Source organism: Crassostrea angulata, chromosome 5, assembly GCF_025612915.1.
Source record: "Crassostrea angulata isolate pt1a10 chromosome 5, ASM2561291v2, whole genome shotgun sequence".
In the NCBI taxonomy this organism is placed as follows: Eukaryota; Metazoa; Mollusca; class Bivalvia; order Ostreida; family Ostreidae; genus Magallana; species Magallana angulata.
This window is the reverse complement of record NC_069115.1, coordinates 59,114,188-59,140,578: the sequence shown is the minus strand read 5'-3', so window position 1 is coordinate 59,140,578 and position 26,391 is coordinate 59,114,188. Positions and strand designations below refer to the sequence as shown.

General features: G+C 35.6%; 3 protein-coding genes and 2 non-coding genes across 6 annotated transcripts; 1 reads left to right on the top strand and 4 right to left on the bottom strand.

The window, feature by feature from the left end:
* Positions 1-1,526: 1,526 nt before the first annotated feature.
* LOC128183206 (60S ribosomal protein L13a-like) lies at positions 1,527-7,933 on the bottom strand. Its single transcript, XM_052852123.1, has 7 exons — positions 7,851-7,933; positions 6,614-6,686; positions 5,366-5,431; positions 4,935-5,036; positions 4,389-4,534; positions 2,043-2,165; positions 1,527-1,636 (listed from the first exon to the last, which is right to left on the bottom strand). Exons 1-7 carry the CDS (start codon positions 7,866-7,868, stop codon positions 1,553-1,555), a joined length of 612 nt encoding a protein of 203 aa, XP_052708083.1. The 5' UTR covers positions 7,869-7,933; the 3' UTR covers positions 1,527-1,552.
* Positions 5,583-5,655, bottom strand: LOC128186412 (small nucleolar RNA SNORD34). Its single transcript, XR_008243945.1, has one exon. It is a non-coding gene; the product is annotated as a small nucleolar RNA SNORD34 (small nucleolar RNA).
* Positions 6,255-6,328, bottom strand: LOC128186413 (small nucleolar RNA SNORD34). Its single transcript, XR_008243946.1, has one exon. It is a non-coding gene; the product is annotated as a small nucleolar RNA SNORD34 (small nucleolar RNA).
* Positions 7,934-8,855: 922 nt separating the features above from the next.
* Positions 8,856-13,546, top strand: LOC128183205 (dynein light chain Tctex-type 5-A-like). Of its 2 annotated transcripts, none has more exons than XM_052852121.1 (3): positions 8,856-8,990; positions 10,721-10,756; positions 12,097-13,546. In XM_052852121.1, the coding sequence occupies exons 1-3, from the start codon at positions 8,871-8,873 to the stop codon at positions 12,718-12,720; spliced, it is 780 nt and encodes a 259-aa protein (XP_052708081.1). In that variant the 5' UTR covers positions 8,856-8,870; the 3' UTR covers positions 12,721-13,546. The 2 variants fall into 2 exon arrangements, with proteins under 2 accessions (XP_052708081.1, XP_052708082.1); XM_052852122.1 differs by lacking the exon at positions 8,856-8,990 and adding an exon at positions 9,561-9,783.
* Positions 13,547-13,691: 145 nt separating this feature from the next.
* LOC128183204 (uncharacterized) lies at positions 13,692-22,872 on the bottom strand. Its single transcript, XM_052852120.1, has 10 exons — positions 22,671-22,872; positions 19,337-19,919; positions 18,559-18,877; positions 18,345-18,455; positions 17,965-18,165; positions 17,335-17,574; positions 16,793-17,145; positions 16,646-16,707; positions 15,972-16,032; positions 13,692-14,408 (listed from the first exon to the last, which is right to left on the bottom strand). The coding sequence occupies exons 2-10, from the start codon at positions 19,778-19,780 to the stop codon at positions 14,280-14,282; spliced, it is 1,920 nt and encodes a 639-aa protein (XP_052708080.1). The 5' UTR covers positions 19,781-19,919; positions 22,671-22,872; the 3' UTR covers positions 13,692-14,279.
* Positions 22,873-26,391: the final 3,519 nt, after the last annotated feature.

The following is a 26,391-nucleotide window of genomic DNA, read 5'->3' as shown; positions in this document are numbered from 1 at the left end:
GGGGTGTGATCCGGATCCCCTCCTCTCCTCCAAACCCACGCATGACATGGTGATGTCGAACTACCACCCAGCCATTATGTCACTGCAGGGGATGCAATGACCAGGGGGTCTCACCGTCTACAAGGGCCACACCATCACCCAATGGTGTATTAAAATACTCATTCTTCCCAAGGACAGTGAAACAGTGAACAATCTCCCAACAGAAACAGCCACATCCGTGGAGGACTATTTTTTAGGTCTTGCTAGGCAGAGTACTGGTACCAGCAGACCTTAAAACACAACTCCAGATGACCGACCCGCCTTTTAAACTTTCATGCAGCTTATTTTTAATTGTAAATAAGTTGTTCTCAACTGCTCTGCCATGCAACCGAGCATTAACACTTTTTGAAGAGCCCCGCTTACTATTTTGAAGAAGACCAATGCACATTTATCGTTTTCCACAAACGTAAGAATGAAGAGATATTCCCCTTTCCCCTCTTAAAAATCACAGGTGTTCACATGACCCTAAACAGCTGTAAATGTCAAGCGTCCACCACCCCCAAAAACGAAAACTCTACCCGTGGGTCGAGAGAACACTTAATTAAAGAGCTAACATTCCTAGTGTTAAAATGTAAGAGCGACAACTCTAACTGTACACGAGTATCAGAGCCAGACAGGAAATTAAATACCAAGCAACAACACTGTGCACTTTCTTAAACAAAATAGTACCTGGATAAGAATATATCCGACAGAAGTTGTTTGTAGATCTATATTTTGTACCAAATTAGTTGGTAACAAGAGATGTTTGTGAAACATTTATGCCCCCTCTCTTGGAAACCTTCACAAAGAAAATTAACGTTTTCTAAGTCCAAGGGGCATAACTCTGTTGAAAATTGCTCCATCATTCCCAAACCCAACCTAGATATTATCATGGTAAACCTGTATACCAAATTTCATTTCAATATATTTATCATCTGCAAAGAAAATGAGCGGAAACTGCAAATAACTGGAATTTTTCTACGTCCAAGGGCCATAAATCTGTCGAAAATTTCTCAATCGAACTTGACCTAGATATTATCATGATAAACCTGTATACCAAATTTCATTCAAATATGTTCCTGTGAAGAAAATGAGCAGATACTGCAAATAACTGGAATTTTTCTACGTCCAAGAGTCATAACTCTGTCGAAAATTGCTCGATCGTACCCAATATCGAACTTGACCTAGATATTATTATGATAAACCTGTATACCAAATTTCATTTCAATATGTTCATCCTCTGCAAAGAAAATGCACGGAAACTGTTGGTGGACCATCAGACAGCAGCAAAGCAATATGACCTCCCATCTTCGAAGGGGGGCATAAAAATACATGCAAGAATGTTTTCATACAGAGCATGATCCCTGCAACTCCAGCATATGTTTTCATCAATTTGGCATTCTAACATTTCTAATACACAACAACCACATATATTTCGCCATTGGACATATCACTGCCCCAGTAATATCCATAATATTTAATTTATACAGGTAAAACAACACAAAACAACCGAGTCTCACTTCGTTTTATTAGCTTAATGAAATCCGTAACTCTCGATCACCTTCTGGTGGGGAGCGATCTTTTTAGCGGCGTTCTGCTTGGCCTTTTCTCTCAGAGCCTGAAATACACAAAGTAGGGTTGAATTTATCAACTATACAGTACAGGTAAATACAAAAGTTCTAGAAATACAAATACACATGTACATACAAGCAAGTGCTTGAGAAATACAAATACACATGTACATACAAGCAGGTGCTTGAGAAATACAAATACACACGTACATACAAGCAGGTGCTTGAGAAATACAAATACACATATACATACAAGCAGATGCTTGAGAAATCTGTCTCAGTTGGTGGTACATGATTGATATCACAGAGAATCATAAGACAGTGTCAGATTCGGTGTAAAGTAACTCATCATCAACAGATCTCCAGCAACAAACCAATACAAACACTTTCAGTGGGTCTTTTAAATGGGTTTTTTAACCGAATTACCTGCGAAAAAGACTTGTACTAACTTACCAGTAAGAACTTTTTCCTTTCGAAGTGATTCTTTGACTTGACCTTCCTCCTGGTTTCCAGGGTGGAGATGACCTTCTGGTACTTCCAGCCCACTTCATGTGACAGTCTGTTCAGGTCGCAGTACTGAAAAACAAAGGGACACAATTATAACAATACACAGATATAGAGCCGACTTTATGTGACAATTAAAATCATAGTACTGCAAAACAAGGCAACTTCCATGATAAAGGGACATAACGTTCACACAACACAAATATGAGGCGAGCCCTACAGCACACATTGCTGCAGTGACAGCACAAACTACTAGAAGGGTGTTTGATATCTGTCTAAAATATCCCAAGTGTCAAACAGCCCAACAGGGACAAACCACTGAAATCCCACTGATATTATCATCATCCCCAGGACAAGCGGTCAGTGAGCGGTTGTGGGATTGAACTTGACCGTGTTGTCAGTTTTGTGAGTTAGTCGTCACACAACAAGTTATGTTAGGTCTTGTTGTCAGGGACTCTAACCTAAAACTCATCACTCAACTCAAAACCCAAACAGTTACACACCATACAATTCAGTGGATCAACACAAACATACACCTTTAGCTACCCACACATTGTATTCATGACGGGGAATGCAAGACTGATATAGCAGAGAATATCTCCCACCACCCTCCCTTTTTTATGCGCAGGCACCCCCCCCCCCCCCAAAAAAAAACCCCCAAACATTACTTATCCTATATAGCAGGCCTACTCTTGAAAGCTCTCTCAAATAAAGGGATATCTCTCTAAATACACAATTACCAGTATGACTTGCTAACCTCTATAATTGGACAACAATATCATCAGCCCCAGGACAAGCGGTCAGTGAGTGGTTGTGGGATTGAACTTGATCGTGTTGTCAGTTTTGTGAGTTAGTCGTCACACAACAAGTTATGTTAGGTCTTGCTGTCAGGGACTCTAACCTAAAACTCATCACTCAACACCAATAGAATTCTTACTCTATCACAGAGGAGGAGGAGGATTCTTAACATGAATGGAATACATGCACTCCTCTCAACCAAGAGAGGAAGGTTACTTAATCTTTAAAAAGTATATTTTGAACATTTTTTAAAATGAGTGAATGCACCATTGCAGCTGGCAAGTCCATTTGAGTACAGAGTAAATTATTCCCTCTAGTTTTGTATAATAATCATAGGTTTCATTCACTTGAAGAAAAGCTTCAGCTTAATTCGACAACTTAATTGCAAGAGACACCTACAACCCCCCCCCCCCCCCCAAATTACCCTATCAAATTTACCTCCTCCTTTCAAAGACGTAAACCTTACACAGAAACCTACGGGGAAAACTTGTGTATTCCACAGACTTGACTTTTCACATAATTACAGGCCCGTCTCAGCTGGTGGTACATGTACTGGTTTCATTTACTGTACATATCAAACAATTCGGTGTTTATGTAAATCATCATCAACAGGCCTAATAATTCATACACCATGATGGTGCATTATTGCTATTTAGAGGGGTAACAATGTGTTTCAACATTTTCACACAAGGCCCTAGTAATTGAACCATACCTGGGTTCCACAAAACAAGAATCCGTGACTGACAGTACAGAAAAGTGAAAGACAATACGCATCCACACTATTCTAATCATGGTAGCATTCCTTTGTCATAAAGGTAAAGGCATCAACTGAATCTGATTAAACAGGTCCAACACAATTCACAACTCTGTATCACATATAAAGATTTAAAAATCATTATCAGTTAGTTTTCTGAGCACATTCTAAAGGGGAAATATATCAGCATATGTTAGTCCCTCCTTAATCCCACTTTTTATTATAAAATCCAGATACTGAAGTGTTAAACTGGTTAATGACTAATATTTTGTAAAACATAAATGAGTGGTCTGCGGTGAGAGATTTTTAGTAGAAGATTCTAGCAAACTCCAACTTTATGAGATTTTATTGCATGTTAGATTACACTATTACATCAGTGAAGCTATGAACACCTCTATCAGACACCACATATTCTACCCTATCTATTTATGAGAACTCATCAGGCCTGTCTCAGCTGGTGGTACATGTACTGGTTTCATTTACTGTACATATCAAATCATTCGGTGTTTATGTAAATCATCATCGACAGGCCTAATTGATCATCCCCTTTCCCTTGAAAATGATTAAATTCAAATAACACTATTCAATTTCAATATTTCCAAACATCCATTCTAGACCTATAAATTAAAAATGACACATTACCATAATGCCAAAATGGCTTTATGTAAAAGAGTAAATGTAAGTGATGGCTACTTTCTCTTAATCCCTTGATATATCATCCGACACACCGCCCTCTATTTTACCTTTCTTGAGGGGTTGAGTCTGTTAGCCCTCAGGGCAGAGGGTACCACCATCCTCTTCTGTTTGTCATAAGGAGGAGGGATCCCCTCGAACACCTTTAGGCGCTCCATGGCCTCGGCCCCGCGGCTCGTCTTATGGGGAACCATTCCTATAACAAAGGGGCCAGAGTTCACAGCCATCTTGCGACAACTTACCCACTGATACAGTGTAGGTACATTTAATCTCTGGACTGCTCAGAATTCACATTACATCAGCTTATAACATCAGGGTAGGTAAGGTTTTCTCATCACATCAGTCCATCTATTATTTTTCTGTTATCTTAAGAGCTTTATATTACATTCAGAGTATCATTATTTTTTTTTATTTTACATGCATATATAAAATACATATTCAGTTCAATTCTCCAAGTTGAGATAAGATGATTGCATCCAATATTATAAATTTGAATTAAAGACTAGAAACACAAAATAACAATCATTATTTTTTGTTTCAAAGAAAATTTTACCCATCAATATATTTTGTGTGTGTGTACTCGGGTTGGGGTTTACCTCGGACAGCCTTGTAGAACATTTTACTGGGAGCCCGGAAGTGGAATGGACCTCTGGAGGGTTTAACGTTACATCTCAGTCTCAGGTATTTCAGGACCTTCACTGGAAACCAATAACAAACAATCTCAACACAACGCTAAAACATCATTAGTCAACTTGAGTGACTTTCTCTTTACATATCTTTATAGAATTGAAGTTACTTAAAAAAAAAATCAAAAGAGATTGGAAAGCCAGCATTAAAATAATGAAAAACAGAAAAGAAATACCAATCCAAGTTTAACATACCTACTTGTTACAATAAAAGGGTTGAATGCTTTAATTTTGATTTTAATTTCTAACATTACAAACAATATGTAAAAGAGAAGTAGTGAAAAATAAAAGTAAACGGGACAACAACAGGTACAATAACTGTACATGTATACTTTACTCACGTTTGTTTCTGTAGAAATTTCCGGAGATATTGATTCCTTCACATCTTACCACAATAACTCTCTGTCCTGTTAAAATATAAAACATCTGGTTACATCACAGTTTTCTCTTCTTCCATTTATGACATCGATGTTACAAGTTTATGTTCAAAATAACAATTACAATTCAGATAACTAATGAAAAACCACCTAAATTATGAGAAACGACTTGAGTTGTGGCAGATTTTTCAGACTACATAATAATCACAATTTTCAGACAATGTAGGTAAGAAGATAAATCATCATTAAAACCTGCCACTGTAAGTCTTAAAACAAGAGGAGTGGAAGGAAACATTGCCATGATTTATTTAAAAAGCAGAATTTTGCCAAATACTCTTACTGATATCCCTAAATATGACATTACATTTTTTCACAATAGAGTGAAACAAAAGCAGATTTTCAATATACAAATGACAAACATACATCAGAATTGTACCTTTCTACATAACTTGAACTCCCTGAATACCATCATCATTGACATGAACTTTTTATACGCCCCTTTCACCATGAAGAGAATATATCTGGCTCATGAAATTTTAATACAAAACTTCCTATCAACTCTATTGCTTACTTCAAGTAGAAATAAATGCAATGCATTTTCTTAGGTCTATGTATTATTTCCTTTTTCAGTTGAAGAGAGAATTCGATGCTTAACAGTTTAATACTTCACATTGATTTCTGATTTTTTTCTTCTTTTCTCAACAGTTATTTCTATGCGCTGTTGAACCAGTAGTTTTCAATTATGATTATACAAACCAGCAATTTATATTTTTTTTAAATCCTTTTGAAAATATGTTACAAATTTAATCAAATAAAGACTTCAAATGATGCACAACAAATTCAAAATTTGAACAGATTTCTCAGGTAAAATAATAAATCACATGTATTCATACAATGTAGGTAAGAATATCATCATCATCAAAATCTGCATGTTTTCATGACAAGAATAACAAGTAAGGTTATTAGCCTATATGTTTGAATTTTTTAAAGACCTCTTTCAATTATTAAAAACAAACTGCCATTCTGTTTGCAAAGTTTAAAACAAGCAGAGGTTCTTGTAAAAGTTGATCAGCAGTGGGTGCCCTTCCTCCTCTTACAGCCTCAGAGTCAGGAGTACAAGTCAATTTGAATTGAAATCAAGGGCACTTTACTATATCAAAATTAACTGCATTAGTTATGAGGATTAAGTTATAAATAATAGTCTATAGTTACCTTGTAAAACCGTTTTGGCTACAATTGAAGCCAGTCTCCCCAATAAATGCCCTCGGGCATCAATTAGCAAGGGCTGAAAGAGAAATCAATTTTAAATTATTCAATACACTTTTGTGTTTAATTTCTTTATAGCAGCATATGTAAAGTCGTTGATGCATGTTCTTTGATAAGCACAACATGAATAATAATGTATTTCATATCGTTTTCATTCAAAGCTTTATTATCCCTGGCTATGGAAGGACGCAAGTAAACATGAATAAATGCGTCTATGGAAACCAGGAGAATAAGGTAAGTGAAATAAGCATGTTCGTAACAAATCGTTCGCATAATCACGTTTTTGCTATGGAGGCTGTCATTTTCACCATAAAAGAATATCTCAACAGAAAGGTTCTCCCACAGTTAATTTGACAATAATGACTTCCTATAAATCTGATTTTTATTAGGAAACTGTTTCTTTCTAATTTTAACAATTGATACATTCGTTCTTGGTCAATTGCCATGTATAATTTATTTAAATAGCAGAATTTTGCCAAATACTCTTACTGATATCCCTAAATATGACATTACATTTTTTTCACAATAGAGTTGAACAAAAGCAGATTTTCAATATACAAATGACAAACATACATCAGAATTGTACCTTTCTACATAACTTGAACTCCCTGAATACCATCATCATTGACATGAACTTTTTATAAGCCCCTTTCACCATGAAGAGAATATATCTGGCTCATGAAATTTTAATACAAAACTTCCTATCAACTCTATTGCTTACTTCAAGTAGAAATAAATGCAATGCATTTTCTTAGGTCTATGTATTATTTCCTTTTTCTTTATAGCAGCATATGTAAAGTCGTTGGTGCATGTTCTTTGATAAGCACAACATGAATAATAATGTATTTCATATCGTTTTCATTCAAAGCTTTATTATCCCTGGCTATGGAAGGACGCAAGTAAACATGAATAAATGCGTCTATGGAAACCAGGAGAATAAGGTAAGTGAAGTAAGCATGTTCGTAACAAATCGTTCGCATAATCACGTTTTCGCTATGGGGGCTGCCATTTTCACCATACAAGAATATCTCAACAGAAAGGTTCTCCCCCAGTTATTTTGACAATAATGACTTCCTATAAATCTGATTTTTATTAGGAAACTGTTTCTATCTAATTTTGACAATTGATACATTCGTTCTTAGCCAATTTCTTTAAAATATCGGCGACCCCCTATTTCAGGTACCTTCGACTGAAGACCCATGGTTGAAAAAGGAAGTGCTTTGGGGTTCCACGTGTTCCGTTGCAGAGGGCCACCGGAAGCGGCTGAACTAAATAGAAAACCGCATGAGATGGCAAGAAAATTCCGGGAAAATATTGTAACGAAATTCCGAAGTCGGAACGATAAAAGAAGAACAAATTTAAGAATTAAATTTTGTATTCTGTGTAAATCACAGTCAAATGTAAACAAACGAAAAATGTATGAAAATGACAATTGAAAATTGACATGCAAAAAAAAAAGAGAAGGGGGGGGGTCTTAGGTTATAAATGGGATATATGAATAAAATATAGACACTTATGATAAATACACAATCAAATGCACTAAATCAATTAGGCCTATAAATAATATAGATAGGATTGAATTTAACTTGATTGAAAGTATATATACTGTAATACATTTATGATTATGCAAAAAGTTGGTGTTTTAAAAAGAAAAAATCATTTTAGCTTTTTTTAATACAGAAAACAATGATTTTGTTTATCGAGGGAGGGGCGGGAGTGTGTCCGGAACCTATTTCCCGATTTTACCAAGGAATTATATAAGCTACTCATTCTCTCTTTATATCTTTAAGCTTTGAAGCGTATTAAAGTATACAATTACAACCAATGAACATAGTACAGCACAGGATGGAAAATACACGTACTCTAAAAAGAGAAAAGGTGTTGTCCTTTCTGACATATCTTATTTTTAGATACCACTTAGTCATATAGCAGATATTATTTGAAAAAAATATATATCAGAAAGGACATTATGTAGCGTCTAAATACGAATTATTTGTATATAGCGCAGACTTTGAAACATGTCCGACAGGTACAAACTTAAAAGGTTGGTAAAATTACAATCAACAACCTACTTCTGGAATATCCTACATGTATAAGTGAGACCCATACATCTAAACACATTTATGTATTTAAAAGTCATTTAAATAAATAGACTTCTTAATTACATGCAGTTCAAAGAGAGGCCACGGTAAGGAATGACATAATGTTGCATGTTGACGCGTTACCTAATGAAGGGGACCAAAATCCCAGGCTTATACACCGATGCCATATAGGACAATTGGACAGCGGCGACGGTACCCCGTACACTAACATGTCCGTGTCGGTGAGTTTCACAACTAATTTTTTCTTTTAATTTACTGCTGTTTTTAATTGTCATAAAATGCGCGTATTTCATTGCTTTTCATCGATATACTATTAACTGAAATATATATATATATATATATATATATATATATATATATATATATATATATATATATATATATATATATATATATATATATATATATATTTGCTCTTAATTATTTTAATCATGCATTTAAATATATGCGAAAGCATATTTAATTGTGTAATTTCATTTCTATGAATTTTATTTTCAATCTCTATTGTCTGACTCTTACAATATTTTCTCTCTCTCTCTCTCTCTCTCTCTCTCTCTCTCTCTCTCTCTCTCTCTCTCTCTGAGAGTGCCATGGTCTCTATGGGATATTACGGTTACGTAATACGTAATGTAACATTCTAACACATTTGCCTTATAATATATCTTGATTGACGTATATTGTTCCGAGCCACTGTCTTTGCTTGCCTGATACTGCTAATCTCAAGCAGTGGTCATTTAAAGAGTAATCCTCTATGTTCTACCAGATCAGTATAAAATAGAAAATTAATCTGTCCGTTAATATCAAGTATAATCCACAACACTGAAAACAAACAAGTCTTATAAATCTGTGGAACCGAGGAAAGGGGTTGTTTCTTGGAGAAAATATAGGGATTCCCAGTCATATGGACATATCTCGAAAAGGAATCGCCGGAGGATTTATGGGGACTTAACTCTGTAAAAAAATACTGCCCTGAATCTGATTTATTGAAGTGATCAAAATTACATTTTTACAATGGTAAGTGTCTAGTTGAAATTATTGGTAAATATATACGTGCATTTAGATCATTTAAATAGAGCTTTTAACACGAGAAATGGTTTTTATTATACATAGAAATAGTGATGATTGTTTTAAATTTTGTATTTACACCCACCCAGTAAATTCAAAATTTACAACATGACATAAAGATACCTTTTAGCTTTGTAAATTGATCTATTATATACACAACACTGAACGCAATAATAAAAAAACGAAAATCGTTGACTTTCTGACCTTCCTGTTTCTTTACTTCAAAATCATTCTATTGTGTCTGGCACTCTAACCGATTATAACTGTAAGTAAACCAGGGACATGAAGAGAAGAAGGCCCCAACAGAACAGCGCACCTGACAATGCTCTCGCGACAGGCATTCAAAACATCAATACAAAGCCCCAACACGTTATGGATGCCGACAATATCGGCTGTAGTCCATTTAAATAAAGCAATTTCCTCAAATTGACGCCTGTCTCACAAAAGACCTCATGAAATATCTACATATAGAGAAAAAGTTCCCCAGACGGAGTTTTCATGTGTTGACATAAGGACATGTTTCACTGAACAAAAATCTTATTTCTGTTAGAAATAGTCCTGCATCATGTCGCTCCTTTAAAAGAGTATCGGTATTATGTAGAAGCAAGGATACAGACTATGTAGTATATTGTATTTCTTAGGTATTAAATAAGGAACAGAGAATAAGTTATTTAGTCTAATCAAGTGAGAAGCGATTGTGAATATCTCTCTATTGCGGAATAATTATTACTACTGTCAGTAAGTCTTTATTTTGTGTTGTCAATCTAATCAAAATTAGATCAAGCACCATACAAGTATAGCGTATCACAGTGGAAGGGTTTTACCACTGTATCACTCTTTAATAAGATACTACATGTATATACATATGTATATTTTTTTTTTCAAGGCGTTGTCCGTTGACTCCGTTCCCTCCATACAAAAGGTGAGTGTTATTGCTACCTTTAGGCACATGACATCTTGGGGGTGGGCTGGCCCCGCAAAACATAGCATCGGGGAGGGGTGGGTGGGTGGGTCAGGGACTAGCCCCCAACATAGCATTGCAGAGGGGTGGGGAGGGTGCCGTCCCCTTCTTTTTTTCATATAAAATATTACAGTGAAATAAACGAAATTAACACAAAAAAAGTTTTAGGTACTACGACCCTCACGAATTGGGATTTTTGAAATCATTTTTTTCTTCTTGCGCAGATTGCGGACAATCTGCCTCCAACTTAAAAAAAAAAAAAACGATGCTACGTGCCTGATCTTGTCTCTATCAAAACAACGTCACATCTTTTTCACCCTCATCCATTCACCTGGCCAAACCCCGACCCCGACTCTGCAAGAGTATTGCTCTTGTTTTTACACCGTCAGAAAACAAATTAACATTTTGTGTACAGCGAGTTTTGTTTCTCACTTCCATTTTTGATAACTGGTAGACATATTGCATTGGAATGAATAAGGCTATATTGAAATGAGGTACCGTACCATGTGTAAACGGCCTTGAAATAAATTAAAACACCTGGGATTAAAGTCCGACTAGTTTACACGATTAAGCGACCAAATGAAGTGTAGTAAAAACCCCTTTTCTGCATAGAAATTGACAATAAATCAGGATTATAGGAGGAATTTAAGTCCAGTAATTAAGAATTGATTTCATTCATGTTGGAAATTTAAAATGTTAAATGAAAATTTTTCTACTATACATAAAGTTTGATACATAGATAATATATATAGATTTAATATTTATGTATATAAGCATTTATAACTCTATGCTTCAGCAGCTTGAGCTAATATCTTGACATCCAAGGGTATGGTTATTTGTTGATTTGATGAATATATTAGAGGTTGAGTTCTACGCATGCGCATCATGATCTTCTGAAGATTTTTGTTCCCAAAAGTTTTGCCTATTTTGTTCCATAAGATTTTGTTTTACAAGGCTGTGTTAACCATAAAAGGTTGTGTACTACAAGGATCTGCTGGTCTTGAAAAATGTTATGTCTCAAATTGATAATAAAAATGCTACATTATGTCTCAAATGGATAATACAAAAACTCCTTTGTTTCAAATATACAATTTTTGTCTTTACCTAATAATAGCTTATAGCCGAACAAATAATATCTTAAAATTTTAGGCCAATCTAATTGTTGATTTGTGGACCATTCAGCCTCCTTAAAGACAATGATAAAGTTAACGTCTTTGCCTCAGAAAATTTGTTCCAGTATGTCTTCATCTTTGTTCCTCTTTGAAGGTTTTGTTTCAACATATGATTCTTTCTGTTTGAAGGTTATGTTCCACAGAGAGACCAGTGAAGACAAAGATGAGGAGGTCTTTGGAGTCTGGAGGCAGCAGCGGCGTGTCTCCATTGCGAAATCCTCAGACGACGGGTCAAAAACCAAGGCGCATGCGCAGATGAGTTCTGACAGAATGAACAGACGGAGGTCAACTTTCAAAGGAGTGGCCAATTCAGTTCATACGCTGCTGGGCATACGGCGAATGAGTAAGGCCCGAGTCAGTGTTAGCAACACGGAGGACATGAAACCTAAAGTGAGATATGAGAACACGTATAAACTTGGTCCTGACAGCGGAAAGGTTGCGAGCTCGAACAAGATAGAGACTGCTGTTAAGAGCATACTGGAGCAGTTTCTGGGCAATGAGAAGTACTCCCCGGACACGTGTAGTAATCTAGCGTGTAGTCTCTCTATCATGATCAAGAACGCGGTGAAGGACATGGATTTACCCCGCTATAAGATCATCACCAACGTCATCATCAGTCAGCGCGGGGCCCAGAGCATGCAGACGGCCAGCAGGTGCTTGTGGGACACCTCCACCGACAACTTCAGTCACGTGACTTACAACAACGCCTCCCTGTGTGCCGTGGTCACTGTTCACTGTGTCTATTTTGAATAATTATAATTTACAATGTTTAATTAAGGTATACATTTTATTGCCATTCTTATTTTTAGAAATATGAATAAAAAATCTGATCTAAGAAAGTGTGTATGAACACTACAGTGTACAAAAACAATCAGTATCTTTTTGTGTTACTAAAACGAAACATTAATAATTAACTGAAAGGTAGAGCGCGTTACTCAATTTCTTGCCCAACACCGTTGCAGTTTTGATATCACACCTTAGCAAATAATGATTCAATTACATGTAATACATACATATCAGTTAACTGTTGTTTATAATCGGTCTTTAAATACGTATACCACTAACAGCATGGTATACAGTGAAATATTCCATGGTCTAAGTGGTTCTTTGAATAGTATAATACTTTATCTAAGCTTTAACGTTGTTTTTTAAATGCTGCATGCTCTGTTTTATAGAGAATTTCATCACACGTTTAAAATTACGCTCTGGTGCCCGAAATGGAATATGACGTCGTTGTTTACTATATATAAATAAAAGTGACACTTTGTTGATTTTTCAATAATGCCTAAATTAATATGATGCTGCGGTACTTGTCACCTTAAACAGGTGTAACATGCACTGCATACACTTTTGACCCTACTGGATGTACAATTATAATTCTCAATTTTGTATATATATTATCAATGAGAGTCCGCTTTCAGTCCGATATTAACAACAACATCAACTAAATAAAATTGTTTAATTTCTAATCGTTTTATATAGATACATGTACATGCATTTGATACATGTGGAAATAAAATATGCTGTACCCCTAATCAGAACAAAGTCAGATGAACTGTATAAATATACATGTACCTATATGTACGTATTTACTTTAATAAATTCTTATTAACAAAACGTTTAAGTGTTCATCCTGTTAAATAGAATAATTAAAAAATTTAAAAAAATAAGATAGTGTTCAACTTTTTTCTTAACTGATATGTCTCACCATCAAAAGCACACAAAAAAATAATGATCATTTAATCGTGACAAAACGTCAAAACAAGAAATCGGTTTTGTTTTCTGCGCGTGCTTTATACAATTGGCAATTTTTTCTGCAATTGCTATTCGTCTTTTAGTAAAAGTTTTAAAGAAAAATAAATCACTTAAAATGTCTTAAATGTTAACTGGTGAAAGAGCCAGGGCCGTCTGAATGCTGGTGTCTTGATTGTTCCTACCATAGGATGTACTCACTTAAAATCTGCTGTTTGTTTATTTTTCCCTCGATATTTAGATATTAAGCAATACGAAGAAAACGCTATTTTTTTAACATTGTTTCCTTCTATAAGTGTATCGTCATTTTCATCAATGACCTAAAGCAATCCGAAAGCTCTGGGCGAAATCCAACCAAACCGGAAGTGTTCGTGATACCCAGCAAAGGTCAAGGTCTCGGGTAGCAACCGGAGGTCAAGATCAATGCATCGTTCTTAACTTCTTAAATCAAGCTGAATTCAATCACTTCGACGGCAAGACAAATAAATGTTGTTATCTATGTAATAAAAATTGTACAGGATTTGGGTGAACACTTAGAACTTTGGTTCGTTGTATCTTGTTCAGCTATCGTCCTCTGAAATCTCGAGTTGATCTAACGCCTTTGTAAAATCTGCAGCCAGTTGGAGAGCCTCCATTTTGTTTTTGGACTTTGAGATTTTCATCACGTGTTTGTAATATCCTTCTGGCGCCTAAAAGTAATATCATTTTGTTAAACCATACATTCATACTTTATGATATCCCCAAATGAGATACCTTTTTTTCACATGTAAACCAGGTGTAATTAATCAAATGGATGAGGAAGATTTTCTTTCAATAATTTTTGAAATCAGCATTTTAAGTTATGTGTTAGGTAAGGTCACACAATGCGGCCGCCCATCTGGTTGTTACACGATAGGCACTAGCTGCAATAATGTAGCCCTCTCCGATTTTTTATATCTGATGTTTACTGGAGAGGGCTACAATTCCACAGGATCTCCGTAATGGTGCAAAATTAATTTTTTAATGCGGCTGACTTCGGTCTAAAAAGATCGAGTTTATATTTGACTTCCTTTAGATAAAATGATTCTTTAATTCAGGTTGAACAAATTAACCGTATATAAACCAAAACCAGATAAAACACATCAGCATGTTTACCAGTCGTCTTTTTCAGCAGCCATGACAGTTCTCGCGTGATTTTATGGGATGTACGCTTGAAGTTTTGATGGGCTTGTTAACGTGAATGTCAGTGTAAATAATCGATCTTACCTCGTTATATCACTAAAACATAATTTAAGGAAATGATATATAATGGAAAATTCATATTTACCGCGTTAATTAGGTTTAAAATAGGGGAATTCCTATATTCAGTTCAAGATCCGCTCCTGAATTCTCATTGGCTGTCCCAAAATAAAACCGGTCAAGGTCAGTAAACATGGCGGACAAATTCAACTTTCGTTGTTGACATACACGAAAAATAACCGATATATAGACTATACTTGATATTTTTGGATTAATTTATGCCAAAGACATCTACAATGTTTGAGTTCAGGTAAGAAATGCAAATGTTTTTGTCATTTATGTACGATTTGAGACGAAATCGTTGCGGGAGTGAATCACTCCCGAACTTGCACCATTACGGAGATCCTATGGAGTTGTAGCCCTCTCCCAAAAAAAAAAAAATAAATAATCGGGAGAGGGCTACATTATTGCAGCTAGATAGGTACATACTTTTTTATTTTATCAATTAATTATTCAATATAACATGTTTAAATGGATTAGGTATCAGGCACAGCATGCATTAGCCGTTTTCCCTTCTGCGCTTACACTGTGATGTACAACTAAAATTACAATTAACATTCTTTTGAAATTAGAAAACCATAGCATTTAGGGTGATATAGGACACCTGTCGATGTTAATGTGGATAGAGGTACATTATAATCAAAATACTTTCACCGGTTTGGAATTTTCAACTTTTGCAATATTATGTTTCAAAATATTTTGGAATGGTATAAACTATAAATGCCCTGACGGGATTTCAACTCATGAGCTACAGATTCGAACTTAATGCTCTCACAGTGCGCTACGCTTTTCGGTAATAATTTGGGAAAGAAAAAAATTATAAAATTATACCCGATTTTATTGGTAATTTTGATAGGTAGTACATGTACGTCACAAATATGGAGGTGTCCCATACCACCTTAATCCAAATGGGAATAACAAATGTTAAACCAGATAAAACCTAATTGTGTGACCGTTCCTTTGAAAAATCAAACCTCGTCTTTCATTTGAGCCAGAAACACCACGTCATTAGCTCTGTAGCTTTCGAATACATCTCTGAAATTGTAAAGAAAATAAAAACAAGATAATCTTTTAAATTTTTGAATAATTCTTAAGTACGTTTCATAATCATTTTTTCTCCATCAAACGATAGTTAAAAAGAGTTATGCAGTTGCTCAGTTTCTTTTCTCTCAATTTCTCTACATTTTATTAAAATATTTCCATATTTTTATATGTGCGGATGTTTATTTCAGAGTTACATATTGAACGAATCGAACATTTATAAATACGCTATAAATCAGGTTATATTTTTAATTGGACGATGATACTAGTTAAAAGCTTGTCACTTTTTTTCATCAAATGAATATGAAATGACCTTGATATGGAAAGATATTATTACGTGCCAAATATTCCAGTATACTTTATATATACATGTAGGTTATTAAAAAAAAAATAGATACGTTTCCGAGGCCTTGGAGCCACTTATTCTACACTATGTCCCAAGTCTATGTTCCCATCACTTTTTGCTTAATAACATAATAACTACCGTTGTTCCCAAACTAAGTTCATCAACTAAAATAAAAAAAACAATTCGGATTTTCTGTTTTGAAACGCATCCTCTATCAGTATTTAAGTATTAGTGTAAAGGAAAAAGTCTTGTTGGACATACCGTGGTAGGTTTTGTTTTTCTAGCCAGCTGTTGAACTGATCCTTGTTCAACGCTGAAAATTTCTGAAAAGTAAACAAAAAAATCTTGTTAGATTTTATTGAGACATTTTGTCATATAACTGTTTTTGGCTTAGAACATTTCCGCTACCTTTATCATTTCTGCACGCTTGCCACTTTGTGTTGGATTATCTGAACGTGAAGATGAATAGTCTCCATGTGCACAGGGGGCGCTCGAATAACCCTGAGACGAGACTGCTTGTGATGACTGCTGGGATACAACTTCCTGCTTTTCAACACCATCTGTCACTTCTCCCTGACCTTTTAAGCATCTTCGTTCAAGTTCCTTGATTAGTTCCACTATTTTGGTCTCAAAAGGTTTCCTGACAAAGTCATAATGGTAGTCCCCCGCCGTCATCAGAGCTAGCCACCCCTCTGCTGTATAGCCTTGGTCTACCAGCAACGGAATTCGCGCCCTTTTTAAGGAGGATGCGTATGCAGCCTCTGGAATAAGCAATGTTTACAAAAAATGACAATGAAAATAAAGGGAAAATAATTAAATACATGTACAATGTACAAAACATTATATTTTAGGCATAAAGATTATTTATGTTCAATAGCTTGGTCATATTAAAACACAGCTTATGAACTCCAAATGGTCTCGTTTTATCATGTCAAAAAAATCGATTTCACCTCTTCTGCAGTATTCGCTCCGCTGGTAGCTGTACGACATGGAAATCAAAACGACCGAGGCGTCCTGAATGGCCTCTGCCATTCGGTCGTACACGTTCTCTCGCATTTGTTCGATGTCCATCCACACACTAAATCCCGCCTCTGTAATGGCTTGTTTTATCCTCAACAGCAGTGGGCGCTGTTCCCGAGAATAACTGATCATCACGTGACCTTTTGTTTTCTTTCCAAAAAGTTCTTGAACTACAAAGAAGAATAGAGAAACATTCAAAACTTGTGAAAATGTCGAATGAGGGCTAAGAACCAGGCTATAAAGGAAAATTTAACCCAAAACTTGACTGTTGGATAAGAGAAAACTTCAAAACCCGAGATTTTTATCCATATAAGTTAAAATTGAAGGTCTCCATTATGATAAACAGTGATTTCATTTTTAGCATATGATTAATTAAATTAAAATTACATAACCAAATTCAATGAAAAATTACAAAAAAATTATGATGTAAAATATAAGTGTAAACATTTTAGCTTAATAAAGCAAAAACGGGTCTAGCTTTTGTTTTTTGTTTGTTTTTTTTTTTTTTAAACATCAAAATACTTATACGCCTAGCCAAGGCTTTTTTCAAAGAAGAGAACCTAAGTCTGCGTGTTTGGTAGAGGAGTGAAGTTGTTCAGACAGCGTCCATAGGACACCCTTGGCTGACTCCCGAACATCCGGGTACCGGGACGACCTAGCCAGGTCAAACAGAGTGGTCACTACGTCTGTCTGTGTGTCGGACACAAAGGTCTTCTTGTTGTCGTCGTCAAAAGCCAGGTGTGCCAATGCTTTTGTAGCAGCTGTAAGAAAGAATTTTAAAGTAAGGAAAAAAAAGACAATACTACATCTTTATTTAAATTCAGAAGATGGTGTTTAATTTTTTTAACAAGAAGAGAAGTTTAGTAATCATCTTTTGTTTTTTAATGGTGTGAACGAGACAATATTTAAATGTACTTGTTTACTTGTTTATATGTCTTACTGATTTGTTCGATCTCTTCTGGTTGCTTGGCAAGTTTGACCAGAGGTGGCAAAACTCCATACTTTACCAGTTGTTTCTTATTTGAATCAAAAATGGCTAAATTTCCAATGACTGCAAGAAAGAATATATTGAACACTTAAGTTAAAAAAAATCCAACGTAAGTATAGCTTCTTCAAAAGAATAAAAACTAAAAAATGAAGGGTGAGTAACATACTCTTTCCGAGTTCGAAAGCAAACCAGCCATGGGACTGTCCCGAGGGACTCTGAATGGCCTCCTCGATACCACGTATCATGTACTCTACGTCACGACGATTTCCTGTAATGCTTGCGTCATTTTCATTCATGATGTCACTGGCTGCCGTCAGTATCGGAACACCTTTCACGAACTGGTCCTTGACAGTCTCGTGTTTCAGGTACTTCAAGTAAACAGCAAGAAACCCCGCCGCCCTCACGTCGCTGATTGTGACGTCACAAAACGTGCACATGTTGTGTGTGGTGGTACTGATGGAGTCTAGTGTGTGGACTTGATTCCTCTAAATAAAAATGGTTCTACGTTCAATTCATAGTTTTTTCGTCTTGTAAAATTTCACTATAGAAAATATAGATACAAATAAAGTACAAATAAATGCCAAAATATTTAACTTGATTTGTCCCTTATGAGACTTCTTTTATAGATTGTTTGTCAAAAGGAGTTTGTGATCTAGTGGCCATTTTTAGACTTCATTAAAATCCACGAGAAAAACAGCTTTGTTTGGAGAAATCAGAGAAAATATTCATACTTTTAAGCTTATATATTTGAAGTTCTTCTTTGCTAAAAATGTTTATAATTAACCTATCGTATCCGAGATTTAATGTACAATGTAGACCCAATAGGTAGTTATTTTAAAATCTGACTGCTTTTATATTAATATTAAGTAAGCAATATTTTGTTAATACATCTAAAAACTATAATGCGTAGCTTTCACCAATTACAGTATATAGTATATACTTACAATGGTTTTCTTATTGACATATACATCGTATAAAGATTCCAGAACATCCTTTCCATAGGAAAGAAACCCCACCTTCCCGGAAATTTTTCGGGATAAATCGGGGCTAAACATTGTTCCATTCATAAAAAACCTCCATATCACATCCACCCCAGGGGCGATAACCGGAAGTTTGTCTTTATGCTGCAGACAGAAGTCCATCATATCGTCCACTAGAGTCCCTTCTTTCAGAACTTTGGCGCACATTTTATCACCGAGCTCAAACTTTTCGGAAAACTTTAAGTCCGTAAACATAATGCTTGCAATTTTTTTGGCTAGTTTTCGAATGGATTCGCACACTTCCGGTGAATCTACAGACTTCCCCTGAGACCGCCCTTCTCGTATGGCTGATAGTGAAGTTGTGATATCTCCAGTGATACGTTCCTTTATCTTTTTCTTCTTTTCCATCTTAACAGTTTTCCAAGCAGATGACAAATATAATTTCGTTTATATTCAACACATGCAGAGAAGCGGTTTTTTTTCTCGATAAAATTTCTAGTTTGGAAGCAATTTGTTCCAGGTACGAAATTTACTGTGACAATGACACCTAGCAATGAGAAAAAAATATTTGAAATTCAGTATACTATGATAGCTAATCGCATACTAGTATTCTTATAATATAAATACTAGGGATGTCAAATCGGTCAATTTTTAGTACTATGTTACTCGGACGTTTTTCCGATCGAGTACCCGGGTACTCGGTAAAAGTGTAAATAAATATGAACAAGTACATTGACGGTATGTTGTAGTTTGATGCAACGTTGGACATCAGTTTTTTAAAGTTTTTGCCTTCGACCATTTGTAACGGCGTGTAATCAAACGCAACCATATCAACAATCACACGTGTAATATCATCTGTCTCTTTTCCCGAGAATTTACGGCTTCTTGGAGAATTGACAAAATTTGTCGTTCCCCCCGTATAGGATAATTTACTTCGCACAGCTGACATTTTACGTTTTTTTAATCTTCAGGTTTTTTTTAAATATTTCCAGACCTTTGAAGTCGGTGGCGGCATTTCAGGTCTGTTCAATTTTTCTACTGTGTGCTATCTAATTTATATAATAGACTATATAAACGGTGTTCATTGAAAACAAATCCTTAAAGTAAGCCAAAAATAAGGGTAGAAGACAGCCAAAGGTGAGAAAAGCTGGGTAACAGGTGCTTGGTCACGATAATTACTATATAAACTCTGCCAGAGGCGATAACGGCCATTTAGCATATTTAGAGGCGTAGGAAATCCTAATTACTGTATGTACAAGTGCAATGGACATTTTAAGTTTTAAAACCGATGTTTTAATGCATTATTAAATAAACTTAAAAAAAATATTAACAAATATACATCCGAGTAACCGAGTACCGATTTTAGTATTCGATACTCGGACGTTCGATCGAGTACTCGTTGACATCCCTAATAAATACATATAAAATATTGTTGTACAACAGCGTTGTTTAAAAAACGACAGGGTCACAGCCCCCCCCCCCCCCCCCCCCCCGGGGAAGGGGGGGGGGGACTCCGTTGTCGGATAGTGCAGTTCAAATGATTAAAATTAGTCATTTTTGTGTATTGCAACAAAAACACCCAATTAAAATACGTTTATCCAGCGAATTTCTAGTTTTCGAAATGGCGCCACACCGGTTCTGACGTTTTCCTGGCATGTTAAGTATCGAAATCGTTAAAAAAAGCTAGGAAAACGTCAGATATATCACCGTGTAAATTTCACTGTTCATCAACAACTTTATATTTGCCTCGGCCACGTCCGACTCACACAGAGTCTTAAGTCCAGAGGCTACTACTGGCCATATTCCGCTTGTTTGTAACATGTCTTTGTGTTAAATTGTTATAATATTGCCATCGTTGAGTCACGTCCAATAAATGTTGAATCCTGCATCATTTGTCTGGAATTGCATATTGGTGGACCTTCGGCCTACAGCGCGCCACAACCTTATACTTGCACCCCTTGCCAACATTCCAGATGAATTCCCTAGCACCGTAAAATCTACGCGCGGTTACAATTGGTGGAGAATCCGGGTACTAGTAACAGCAACGCCCGGGGCGGCTGCATATATTATGCAGTAACCAGATCCTAGACCTCTTCAGCCCGCGAGTCCCCCCCCCCCCCCCCCCCCCCATTGAAGTTCAACTCAACGTAACAACGATGGGCAACTAAAATTCCAGCCATCATGAACAATGCAGACAGTTTTCTCTGTTCATCATCAAAAATCAACAGTCATCTGTAGAAACTTCAGCTGTCCTCAAACGTCCTTCACTGGTGTAAAAACATCAAAGAACACAGAAAGAAATGTGATATTCCATTCAAAACACGAGGATGTGTTTTCCCCGGAGCGGTGGGAAACTATCACCGTGCAAAATTCACTGTTTAATTATAACTTTATTTTGGACTTTACTTTTAAAATGCAACATCTGTCTTGTAATATTTTCTCATGGTTTAGTTCGTACAAAGTTACTTATTCAATTAGTGATTGACACTTTTCGGACTCTTTGTGTGATTTCAAAGAGACAGAGTGTGATGCCTCAAGGACTGCTAATCTCTTAAAACTATCAGTTTTTCATTTCTTGGACATCGAAGGCTCATTGAGTTTATTTTAATATTTTATATCTGTGAACCTTTCCGACTCAGATTACTTATGTCATCACCTATCAATTTATACTCATTGTTCAGATTCTAATATATAGTTATGAACAATGTCAATCCGCAATCTGGAATACGGCGGCCAGCCTTGGCCATGTCCGACTCACCCAGAGTCTTGAGTCCGGAGGCCACTACTGGCCATATCCGACTTGTTTGTAACATGGTTGTCTTTTAAATTGTTATAATGTTGTAATCGTTGAGCCTCGTCCAATAAATGTGGAATCCCGCATCAATTGCCTGTTTATTTCTCTGGAACTGTATACTGGTGGACCTTCGGGAATACGACAAACCTACCCTTCGTTTTTACCTTACGGCCTACAGCGCACCTCAATTTTATTACTTGCACCCCCTCGCCAACATTTTCCCACCCCGTTCGTACTGCACACCGTGGATGCAGTTCCAGATGAATTACCAAGCATCGTATGAATATATATCGGACACTCAGGACAGGGTGGCCTGCTGTATTTGGCATCTGTTTATTTCGGTTTCCCGCGAAAACATAAAAATATACTATTACAACTATATGACAGCTTTTATTCTATGCCAGTTAGTAGTAAATATGACGTTCACGTCGAAGTAAGGAGAGCCCTACTTTCTAATTGCACTTTCATTTCCTGATTTCCGGTATAATCAATACGATTTCTTACCTATTGTAACAGTAACTCATCCGGTATTCCGACCTAAAATTTTTATCACGAAAACTTTTTAATCCTCGTAAAGCACGTGTATTAGGATGTGTTTCCCCACAACGAATAATTCTTGGTACGCTCCGACATTACATTCATGTGTTGACAACAGTAAACATTGCCGAGGTTGGTCTGCTCCAAATTTTCTGTCATGGGTATTTAAATATAGGGTAATCGATAGACACACCATTCAAGAGTTTTACTAGGTATTCCTATGGAACGCCATGGCTGCCTTATGTTAGATGATTTTATTATATGCTGTGGGTCTATTATTATATGCTGTGGTTCTATAATTATATGCTGTGGGTCTATAATTATATGCTGTGGGTCTATTATTATATGCTGTGGGTCTATTATTATATGCTGTGGTTCTATAATTATATGCTGTGGGTCTATTATTATATGCTGTGGTTTTATAATTATACGCTGTGGTTCTATAATTATATGCTGTGGTTCTATTATTATATGCTGTGGTTCTATAATTATATGCTGTGGGTCTATTATTATATGCTGTGGGTTCAATTATATGCTGTGGGTTCATAATTATATGCTGTGGGTCTATTATTATATGCTGTGGGTCTATTATTATATGCTGTGGGTTCATAATTATATGCTGTGGTTTCATTATTATATGCTGTGGGTTCATAATTATATGCTGTGGGTTCATTATTATATGCTGTGGGTTCATTATTATATGCTGTGGTTTCATTATTATATGCTGTGGGTTCATAATTATATGCTGTGGTTTCATTATTATATGCTGTGGGTTCATTATTATATGCTGTGGGTTCATAATTATATGCTGTGGGTTCATTATTATATGCTGTGGTTTCATTATTATATGCTGTGGGTTCATAATTATATGCTGTGGGTTCATAATTATATATGCTGTCGTTATTCGAAACTAGCTATTCGAATTCGGATTTCTCGTTTTGGAGTTTACATTTACAAGCACTTTCAGCTGACACCAAGGACAATGGTCGTGTGACCTTGACTGAGACCCATATGCTAAAAATTGCTTTTCAGAACTTTGTTGTCGCCGGGCGCATAGTGTTTCACAAACACATCTTGTTTCAATTTATCAATATTATACTTTCAGACAAAGCAGAAAATGTGTTTGTGTTTTAAATCTTTTATACAATAAAAAATGATTAAAATACTGAGTATGCAAAATTGATTTCTTGTTTTATTTACTATTATCAACTATAATAATTTAAGCTTTACTATTAATCGTTGATGTTTTAAAAGATTCTTTAAAGGGAGTGTGCTATTAAAAATCAAGTACAAGCTTGAGAATCTATACTGTCATTTGAGAGTACGTTACTGAAAGTCCAAGTAGCTCAAAAAATTCTATGTCTCGGCATCTCTCTTAGCGCAGCCGTACGTGTTTGCTCACGAATTCTATCAGGACACATTTTTATAGTGCGTTACCTTTTCTATACATGTACGCAATGTTGAAAACACTATCTTTTATTTGTCTGAGGAACTGAAGTAGAGATGTGCATTCAGCCTCGCCCAATGCCCGGAAATCCAACACAGATTCAATTTTGCGGTATTTTATTACACTGTCATCGAAGATTTGGGGGTACATAGTTTTTCACCCCCAATTCGTGAGCAAACACGTACGGCTGCGCTAAGAGAGATGCCGAGACATAGAATTTTTTGAGCTACTTGGACTTTCAGTAACGTACTCTCAAATGACAGTATAGATTCTCAAGCTTGTACTTGATTTTTAATAGCACACTCCCTTTAAAGAATCTTTTAAAACATCAACGATTAATAGTAAAGCTTAAATTATTATAGTTGATAATAGTAAATAAAACAAGAAATCAATTTTGCATACTCAGTATTTTAATCATTTTTTATTGTATAAAAGATTTAAAACACAAACACATTTTCTGCTTTGTCTGAAAGTATAATATTGATAAATTGAAACAAGATGTGTTTGTAAAACACTATGCGCCCGGCGACAACAAAGTTCTGAAAAGCAATTTTTAGCATATGGGTCTCAGTCAAGGTCACACGACCATTGTCCTTGGTGTCAGCTGAAAGTGCTTGTAAATGTAAACTCCAAAACGAGAAATCCGAATTCGAATAGCTAGTTTCGAATAAACGACAGCATATATAATTATGAACCCACAGCATATAATTATGAACCCACAGCATATAATAATGAACCCACAGCATATAATAATGAACCCACAGCATATAATAATGAAACCACAGCATATAATAATGAAACCACAGCATATAATTATGAACCCACAGCATATAATAATTAAACCACAGCATATAATAATGAAACCACAGCATATAATAATGAACCCACAGCATATAATAATGAAAACACAGCATATAATTATGAACCCACAGTATATAATAATAGACCCACAACATATAATAATAGACCCACAGCATATAATTATGAACCCACAGCATATAATTGAACCCACAGCATATAATAATAGATCCACAGCATATAATAATAGACCCACAGCATATAATTATAGAACCACAGCATATAATAATAGAACCACAGCATATAATTATAGAACCACAGCATATAATTATAAAACCACAGCATATAATAATAGACCCACAGCATATAATTATAGAACCACAGCATATAATAATAGACCCACAGCATATAATAATAGACCCACAGCATATAATTATAGACCCACAGCATATAATTATAGAACCACAGCATATAATAATAGACCCACAGCATATAATAAAATCATCTAACATAAGGCAGCTATGGCGTTCCATATATTCCTCCAGGTATTTAAATAGAGAGTGATCGATATATATTCTTTTTGGTTTTGGGATATTTATTTAAGGAATTTGACATGATTTTAAAAATGGCTTATAGTTGAAGTAAGAGTCGCACATATGCATGAGTTAAAAGAAAACTGATTAAACTCAGTTCGATAATTATCAAAGGCTATAAAACAAAATCCTCTTTTGGTCGATATAACTATCTTTACTGGAAGAAAAGATTCTTTATAATAAATGAAAGGCATGGTGTATCGGAACCGGTCTCCGGGGGTACATGATTACATGCCGTTGTTTACCCGACATGACAATAAGTAAGGTACAGCAGCACTTCCAGTCGTCCAGGAAGCATCATCAAAGTTCTGAACGAACTTAGATAGATCTAAGAATGTCATGCTTTAATTATATTCTTGTAAGTAAACCATTCTCTATGATGTTTTGTTGATTAAAGAAATTTGGTGAATCAATGTCATAAAATTGTTATTTATTTGTACTATACAGCATAACTTTTGAAAGACAAACTGCATGTGTTGATACATTGTAATAAAATCGTTAATAATTCTGTACATCGCTATGTTAAATCCAAGCTACGTTTTCTAATACTTAGTCATGAACTAATTCATTCTCCTTTGTTGATATTACTTGTTTTGGTACTAGCTGGATGATTTGTTACCTCAGAAATCAAATCATGTTAAACCATACAGCTAATAATTTACATATTTTATGCAAGGAAAATATGCTAAACAATATACTAATACATTAATTGTATGATAGTGAGGGAAGCATGAAGATTTAGCCCCCCCCCCTAAAAATAATCATATAGCACAAGAATTTTTTCTGCATGGAGGGGGGGGGGGATTCTTCATATTTCCGAACATCCAAGCAACGAGTTTATTTAAACAAT

What these genes read in the sequence shown, in the direction of transcription:
- LOC128183206 (XM_052852123.1), bottom strand. An exon ending in AAATTTCTACAGAAACAAAC is followed by an intron (nt 5,037 to 5,365) that starts GTGAGTAAAGTA and finishes ATTGGTTTCCAG; the next exon opens with TGAAGGTCCTGAAATACCTG. An exon ending in GACTCAACCCCTCAAGAAAG is followed by an intron (nt 2,166 to 4,388) that starts GTAAAATAGAGG and finishes TTTGTTTTTCAG; the next exon opens with TACTGCGACCTGAACAGACT.
- LOC128183205 (XM_052852121.1), top strand. Translation starts at nt 8,871, where the DNA reads ATGTTGCATGTTGACGCGTTACCTAATGAAGGGGACCAAAATCCCAGG. An exon ending in ACACTAACATGTCCGTGTCG is followed by an intron (nt 8,991 to 10,720) that starts GTGAGTTTCACA and finishes TTTTTTTTCAAG; the next exon opens with GCGTTGTCCGTTGACTCCGT. An exon ending in CCGTTCCCTCCATACAAAAG is followed by an intron (nt 10,757 to 12,096) that starts GTGAGTGTTATT and finishes TTCTGTTTGAAG; the next exon opens with GTTATGTTCCACAGAGAGAC.
- LOC128183204 (XM_052852120.1), bottom strand. Translation starts at nt 19,780, where the DNA reads ATGGAAAAGAAGAAAAAGATAAAGGAACGTATCACTGGAGATATCACA. An exon ending in TACCAAACACGCAGACTTAG is followed by an intron (nt 17,575 to 17,964) that starts GTTCTCTTCTTT and finishes TCTTCTTTGTAG; the next exon opens with TTCAAGAACTTTTTGGAAAG. An exon ending in AGCGTGCAGAAATGATAAAG is followed by an intron (nt 16,708 to 16,792) that starts GTAGCGGAAATG and finishes TTTACTTTTCAG; the next exon opens with AAATTTTCAGCGTTGAACAA.